This window comes from Passer montanus, unplaced genomic scaffold (assembly GCF_014805655.1).
Source record: "Passer montanus isolate IOZ18808 unplaced genomic scaffold, ASM1480565v1 scaffold53, whole genome shotgun sequence".
NCBI classification, from domain to species: Eukaryota; Metazoa; Chordata; class Aves; order Passeriformes; family Passeridae; genus Passer; species Passer montanus.
Genome location: NW_024370263.1, coordinates 6603058 through 6610611, shown reverse-complemented (window position 1 = coordinate 6610611; position 7554 = coordinate 6603058). Strand labels below are relative to the sequence as shown.

At 48.4% G+C, this 7554-nt stretch overlaps 2 protein-coding genes across 2 annotated transcripts in view; one reads left to right on the top strand and one right to left on the bottom strand.

The window, feature by feature from the left end:
- The first annotated feature begins 285 nt into the window (after positions 1 to 285).
- On the top strand, positions 286 to 3971 carry CCDC92 (coiled-coil domain containing 92). The gene is made up of 3 exons (XM_039724830.1): positions 286 to 424; positions 746 to 787; positions 1343 to 3971. Exons 1-3 carry the CDS (start codon positions 295 to 297, stop codon positions 2110 to 2112), a joined length of 942 nt encoding a protein of 313 aa, XP_039580764.1. The 5' UTR covers positions 286 to 294; the 3' UTR covers positions 2113 to 3971.
- Positions 2923 to 7554, bottom strand: part of DNAH10 (dynein axonemal heavy chain 10) — a 49941-nt gene continuing 45309 nt past the window's right edge. The window contains exons 69-74 of the mRNA XM_039724668.1: positions 7234 to 7365; positions 6694 to 6905; positions 6454 to 6621; positions 6062 to 6242; positions 4797 to 4942; positions 2923 to 4409 (exon numbers count right to left, since the gene is read on the bottom strand). Of these exons, the coding sequence (XP_039580602.1) occupies positions 4263 to 4409; positions 4797 to 4942; positions 6062 to 6242; positions 6454 to 6621; positions 6694 to 6905; positions 7234 to 7365 (986 nt within the window). The 3' untranslated portion in view covers positions 2923 to 4262. The remainder of the gene's footprint in view (positions 4410 to 4796; positions 4943 to 6061; positions 6243 to 6453; positions 6622 to 6693; positions 6906 to 7233; positions 7366 to 7554) is intronic.

Sequence of the window (7554 nt, the reverse complement as noted above, 5' to 3'; positions counted from 1 at the left end):
GGTAAGTGGAAACCCTCAGCAAGACGGGCACAGTAGCCCATTCCTCAGAACTCTGCTTTTAACTTGTAACAGGATTAATGACTTAGACTGTCTGAAGTTAATCCTTTAAATGTGTTAACTCCAAACAAATGAGTTCCCTGCTCCCACTCCCTACAGTATAATTAGGCTTTTGATGAACTTGGAGCACTTGTAATCAAAATAGTCCTAAAGCAGAAAAACCTTTTGTGGCATTTGATGATCACACATCAACCAATGCATTAACAGTAGAATTGTCTGTTCCCTGGCAGGGTCAGGATGGCCACCTCAACCCTGGAGAACCAGCTGCAGAGTGCCCAGAAGAACCTGCTGTTCCTGCAGCGGGAGCACAGCAACACCCTGAAGGGGCTGCACGCGGAGCTGCGCCGCCTGCAGCAGCGCTGCACAGGTACCCATCCCCTGGAGGGGCTGCTTCCACTGGGACCCCTCAGCAGCCAAGCCCAGCAGCAGGGTGCATTTAGGGGCTGCAGTTTGTATCTCATGGCAAACTGGCTGATCAAAGCCAGCTTTTTTCATTTGTTCTTTAAAAAGCTGATAGTTCGGTTGTTTTACATATCTGCTAATTTCAGTGAATCTCCTGTTCTTGCTTTGGGCAGTGGGAAGAATTAATTCTGTAGTTATTGAAAGCTGTCATTGTAAATCTGCTCACCGGGTGATGTATGTGCTCCATGATGATGTTCTAACAAAAATAAACAACTTTTTTTCTCAGATTTAACCTATGAGCTGACTGTGAAGAGTTCAGACTCGTCAGGTAAGGAATACGTGGCTTTTTTTTTAATGTTCATGTTCAAGTTACTAATTTTTTTCAATGTTGGTATTTTCTGTTCTCCAGACTTATTTGTTTATGAAGTAAATTCAAAAATTCTTTCCCAAGGTCACACAGGAAATCTGTGAAAGAGCCAAGAATAGCACCTGGAACTGCTGACTCCACTAGACAGTTCCCTGCTTGCTATGTAGGAACACAGGACACAAATTTTAGGGACAGAAGAGTGAGGCTATTTTTAAAACTTATCTGAGGTGGTGCTGTAATTAACCACAAAGCTTTTATATATATATAATGTGCGTGTGTCTGTGTGTGTTTGTATACACTAGATCCTAGTTATTTTATATGTATTATGTTAACAGCAGGTAAAGAGCAAGAATAAGATAATTCCCTGAGGATAACCCCCTGGATCAGAGATGGTGTGGGATGACTGAACTTCATCTTTTGGATTCCTCTCAGGGATGGCAAAAGGAGCCCTAGTGTACTGTTTTACATAATGGCTGTTGTTAATTTGAAACACTTCTGCTTTTCCTGTTCTTCTAGAAAGTGGTGGTTCAAGAAGTGATGAACTCAAAAGTAAGTGCAAAGATCTTGAAGCTCAACTGAAAATCAAAGAAGCTGAAAACACTGAATTGTTGAAAGAACTCGAACAAAAGAACGCGATGATAATGGTGCTGGAAAACACTATTAAAGAAAGAGAAAAGAAGTATTTGGAAGAGTTAAAAATGAAAAGCCATAAGCTCAATATGTTGTCCAGTGAACTGGAGCAGAGAGCGAGCACGATTGCCTATCTGACCTCTCAGCTGCACGCGGCCAAGAAGAAGCTGATGAGTGCCAGCGGGACTTCGGAGGGGACCCCCTCTGGCAGCCCCGTGCTGTCCAGCTACAAACCGTCCCCTCCCAAGGACAAACTGCCGGAGACGCCGCGGCGCAGGATGAAGAAGAGCCTGTCCACCCCGCTGAACCCCGAGTTCGAAGAGGCCTACAGAATAGGGTCGGAGAGCCGGAAGCTGGTGCTGCGAGAGCCCGTGGATGCCATGCCCGATCCCACGCCCTTCCTGCTGGCCAGGGAAACAGCAGAGGTGCATCTGATCAAGGAGAGGCCGTTGGTGATCCCGCCGATCCCTTCGGATCGCGCGCCCGGCGAGTCGCACAGCCCCGCCCGCGAGAAGCCGCACAAGGCGCACATCGGCGTGGCTCACCGCATCCACCACGCCGCCCAGCCCCCGCAGGAGGTGGAGACCCTGGCCGTGGATCAGGTCCATGGAGGCAAGGTGGTCAGAAAGCACTCGGGGACAGACAGAACTGTCTGAGAGCACCACGGAAGCGCTGTTCTGTGCTGGTTATGCACTGTGAGCCTGTAGGGTAAATAGCACCTGCGGTGAAGTTTCTTTTGATGCCCCATGCATGCCAAACTCCTCCCGGGTACATCATTAATACATTTTGCTCTAAGGAAACCTCCTAGGACTGTGTTCATATGGCAAGGTATATAACCACTCCATGCTGTGGCCAAATCAGGGGGACCTGACCGCTTGCTTCCAAGTGCTGCTCCATTTAGTGTAACTGCACGTGTGGGCAGAGGCACGGGCTGCGTTAGTGAGTGCTCAGAGAGAACACCCCTCCCTCCCACTGCAGCCACACTACTGGCTGCTAACGTTTGGCCTGGCAGGGGTTCTCTTATCTCCTGTCTCCACTGTGTGTGTGTGAGCACTCCAGAGCCATCACTGACCTCTGCCACAGCCGCTCTCTCGCAGCAGCACTGAAAGTTGGGCACGTGTATGTTCACTTTAATGACCTAAGGACGTCCCCAGAGCCCCAGCAAACACTACTTGATTATCCAAAATACTTTGGTTTGTGGCTTTAAGTAAAATATGGGTGGGGAAGCACCATTTAAAGGGTTAACAACCCTGATAAGAAGAGTATGAACACTGGGTTGTTTGTGGGGATCGTTTTGGGTTTTTTTAATCAAATAGCTTCACGACACATTTTATGCTAGTCAGTGCACTGCACTTGTAGCACCTTCCGTACTGGCTCAGAGCTCCTTTTCAGGGAGGAAATGTAACTGGCTATCCAATATGGAAATGGTTCTTTATGCTCTAACCTGCACTTTTTTTTGTAAAGGGATTATTTTTGTTTCCTAAAAACCTTAGTCTTGTTCTGGGCATCATCAGACAGTGCTGGCTGCTGCCAGCCTAGAAACCTGAGCTGCCCCTCTAAAATGTGAGTATTTAGTTGTAAGTGATGTAACTGATCCATACAGGAGAACCTGGCATCCTTGATTTCTGTCCTTGTGGATTGGGATGGACTTGCCTTGCACTTGACCAGATTCCCCTACTCCTTTCTAGTAAGTAGCAGGTAGACCCAACAGCTGTTAGACTACTTGATTCTTTTTTTGTTTGTTTGTTTTTTCTAGGAAAGAAAGGCATACTAGGAGCTGGGAGGGTATATAGTTTTGGGATAGGAGCATTAGTTTGTCCATTTTTCTTACATTCTGTTCACCTCTGCTTCACTCTTGTCTGCAGCCTCTGAGTAGGACCAGCAAGAAACACTGGCTCCCAAATGCTGCTAAGCTTATGATGTGCCTTTAAAATTTTGGAACGTGTATTCTCTGTGACAGCTGATGAAGGATCCCTGCCTGCCCTGTCCCCTCCCCTCGCCAGCTGTAGTTTGCCCCTTGTAAGCTTTTCCTGCAGCTGTGTTGGTGTGTGTCCCTGCGGCGCCCTGGGCCCTGTCCGCGTGCCCGGCCGGGCCCTGGCAGAGCTGCTCCCGCCTGTGGTCCCGCTCCAGTCCCGCAGCATGACCCTCCCAGCAGGGCTGAGCCCGGGCGGGGCTCTGCCCTCTGCACCCTCTGTCACTCGCTGTCCCAAAGGCCCAGACCCGCCTCAGCCCCGCGCCTTGCTGGCTCTGTGCTAGGAGTTTGTTTCACAAGTGGTGGGGAGGGATCAGAATGGGGTTGGTTCAAGCAAGGTTGTTGCTCTGAGGTTTACTGTTTTTACGTGTATTGCGTTAACCAGCAGCTGGTTTGGTTACTTTGGTTGTTGGTACCATATTTTTATGGTCATGTGTTGTATGAGTGACCTACCCTGCCACTTGTTGGAGGCTGGTGGGAGGCACCGCTTCCAGGCAGTGCAGAAGTGATGCTTTGGGCAATTAAAGACATTTCTTACAACCACCCAGGCAAACCTTAGTCTTTGTGTGTGTGGGACCAATTTACTCTCTCTTTGCAGCCACAGACTGCCTTGGAGCCGTTCCAAAAGGAAACACAAACTACAAAAACCAGTCTATTCTTAAACACATTTATTGGGAATATAATACAACCAAGCTAATACTGACTAAAGTCAGGTGTGCCTAAGTGAACACAGCCCCACCCACGGTGCCGGATCTCTGCCTGCGTTCAGGGTTTTTCCCTGCGCCGCTGAAGGGTTTCATTCTGGGGGAAGAACATGGTGCCTGTTTTTGACTGTCACTCAGCACTGAGGGTGAGACACACGCCTTGGAGGACCCAGTGGGAAATGTGCTTGGTGGTGTACAGGTCAGCTTCAAAGACCAGGCCGAAGCCCATGGCGTTGCGGCGCATGGAGGTCGTGTACACCGGGGTCCGGAGCGTGTTCTGCAAGAGGAGCAGTGCCTGAGCTGCTGCAGGAGCTGCAAACAACAAGGGCCTCCAGGAGAGAGGACTGGTAAAGAAATTCACTTTGTCTGTTAGAGGACTTAAATAGCCACTACCCAGAAGATGGAAATGTCCTTTACGTAATTTACTGGGGAAGGGAAATAGTTGAAAGAGTAGGGGGAGTGTAAGAGTTCCTGAAGGGAAAAGAGGCAACAAATGCCTCAGCCCCCTTAGAAGAAAAAAACTGTAGTGAGGGGTGGTGTAAGGAGAAATGTTAAACCAGGTGCTTCATATGAGAGTGGTAATGATAAAATGCAGCTTCTGGGCAGAGAGGGCAGGGCTGGGGAGCTGTGACAGCAGAAGGAGAAGGTAATTCAGGAGCCTCACCTGCAGTCTGAGTCTGTGTGCTTCTATGGGGATGATCTTCAGGATGGGCAGCTCCACCACCGGGACACGGGGCTTGCTCGGGATGAGGCAGCCCTGCTCGATGTCCCAGTCTGCTCCCTCCAGGAACAAACCAGAAACATAGCAGCCTGTGAAGGCAGAAAATGCAACATTCGAGTAAACTGAGCTCCTAGAAAAGATCTAGGAGATCTTTGAAGGTAAGTGTTCCTGCAGTCCCTGTTCTGGGCACTACAGTCATCATCACAAACACACTGCATTTCAGACTGCAGCTGCACAGGCTGCAGTTTTCTGAGACCTTTGTTTTTATCATCCAGCTGTATTAGGAAATTAATTAAATTGTCTCAGTTGCACTACACATGATAAACAGTAGCAGGAATAAATGTGCAGTTTTCTGAGAGCTTTGTTTTTATCATCCAGATGTATTAGGAAAATTAATTAAATTGTCTCAGTTGCACTACACATGATAAACAGTAGCAGGAATAAATGTAATTTGCTGCTCTCCAATTGCCCAAGTCACAGAGAGCTTTGTAACTCCCCTGGGCCTGATCATTGGGTCACTGAGAGCAGGTGAAGGGCCAGCACAGTAGTTCTGGTACAAATACCAAGTACAGATTTAGATTTTTTTAAATTGAGACTTTTTCTCTCCTCTGTTCCCAATCAGAACTGGTACTCAGAGCCTTGCTTAGCTGATCCCTGTACCCAGCTTGTTATATTTAGTTATTAGAGCAGTGCTAGGCATAGAGAGCTCATAAAGAGATATTTACACAATAAATGACACATTTTTGTAGGTACTTTTTGCTTAAGTACATTTCAATACATTATTTTTGATGGAAATAGATCTTTACAAGCCTGCTGGAATTGGTAATGTTCTAAGCATAAAGAAATTGGTGTGTCTTTATATACATATATATGTACACACACATATTTATATATATACACACATTCATACACACACACACATATACGTATATGTATGTATGTATGTATGTATAGGGAGCAAGCAAGGGACAGGGTTAAGTTCAAGTCCCTGCCTGTGGGTAGGAAGAGCATGCTTCATGCACACAGGAGCTCTGCAGGGACCAGAACCCAGCTACTTCCCAGCTGGAAATCATGAGCACTGTGAAGTGCAAACCCCGGGCAAATGCCTGCCAAGGTTTTACCAAAGTAATTTAGTGTGCCAAGCAATTTATTTCTCTCACCAATTAACTATTTAATTGTTTTTGCCACACAATTGTGAAAACACCTACCCTGAGCGGCCCCTTCAGTGATGTCTTCTGCTTTCCTGTACTTGGTTACCTCTGTGTAGAGGGTGGAGTGATCCAGGGGCCACCTGTTTTTCCTGCAGGTGGCTTGAACAAGAGCAGTCAGGTAGGACTCAGGGATGTGCAGGCCTGACAGCCACATCACCTCAGGCTCACCCTCGCTGATCTGCAACCAGAGGCAGTGATGGGCAGCACCTGGTACTCACCCTCCAGTGCCCTTGGAGAGGAGCTGTGCTCAGTCTGCCTTGAGCCACAGTTGTGCAATGCTGGCTCTAGTTCAGGAACTTACCTGAAGTGTTCACTGGCTCCTGCCCCAGCCTGCACAGCACACTGTGCAGGTTAACAAAACAAAAGGCTGTCTGGAGGCACTTGCTTACCCAGCTGCTGTACTGGTCATATCGAGCTCTAAAGAAAATAATCCAATTTCCAAGTGTTTTGAGGGTGTCAGGGGCCAGCCGCCGCCAAATCCCAGGAATCTGCCCATTGAAGAGAGCCTGGGCCACATCATCCAGTTCACTGCTCATTCCAACTTCCCCAGCCAAGGCCTGCAACGATGGTGAGAGTTCAGAGGGCAGGCAGGGCCCAGCTGGGCCCATGGGGTTGCTGGGTTTACTTACACGTTGTAGCTCAGCCAAGGACTTGCCCATGCGAACGATGAGCTTATTGAAACGCTCCAGCTCCTGCAGCAGCACCACGGTCGTAGGGGTGATGTTTACTCCATATCCTTTACGTATCTGGTCAAGATCAAATACTTGAGGTAATTTGTTTTCTATATCCTTGGCAACATTTCCAATATATTCATCTCGACTAATTCCTGCACCAGTTTCACCTGAAACCAAAAAATTCTGGTGAGGCTAAATCTGTACTAAATCTCTGAGAGAAAGTTGAGAGCTGAGTCTCCTTTTGGCACCAGTCTACCCCCTCTTCTGCTCTGATCTTTGCCCACAGCCCTGCATGGCCCCAGCTGTGCCTCTGGGCAGGTGCTGAGCTGCTCCCAGCCTGGCAGGGCTGAGCCCTGCAGCAGCTTTGCTGCCCGAGACCGGGACACAGCCCCAGGTCACTCCCCACACACAGGGGCTGCTGTCCCCGTCCCCAGGGCTCAGCACTCGCCCCTGGAGGTTTCCTGTTCACAAACCCAGCTCAGACAGGGCACGCACCAGTCTGGGGCTGCAGCTCCAGCAGGTGCACCCACATGTCCCGCACTGCGTGTGTGTAATACCCGATCTCAGCGTTGGCATGAAGGCCCAGGACCTCGGGGGTGTTGGAGAGTGGCAGAGCTTCGATGGCCTCTGGAATACAACCACACACACTCTGGAACCAGAACACCACAGCAACTTAGCTATTGCTCTGCTTCAATAGAATAAAAAAATCAATTGCTAAACCTGATGCTGGAATAATGCACAGAATAAACACTTCTAAACACACATTCCCCCACAGGAATATTATATATCATTAACATGCTCCTTTACTGATGTTTT

What these genes read in the sequence shown, in the direction of transcription:
- CCDC92 (XM_039724830.1), top strand. Translation starts at nt 295, where the DNA reads ATGGCCACCTCAACCCTGGAGAACCAGCTGCAGAGTGCCCAGAAGAAC. An exon ending in CCTGCAGCAGCGCTGCACAG is followed by an intron (nt 425 to 745) that starts GTACCCATCCCC and finishes TTTTTTTCTCAG; the next exon opens with ATTTAACCTATGAGCTGACT. An exon ending in GAAGAGTTCAGACTCGTCAG is followed by an intron (nt 788 to 1,342) that starts GTAAGGAATACG and finishes CTGTTCTTCTAG; the next exon opens with AAAGTGGTGGTTCAAGAAGT.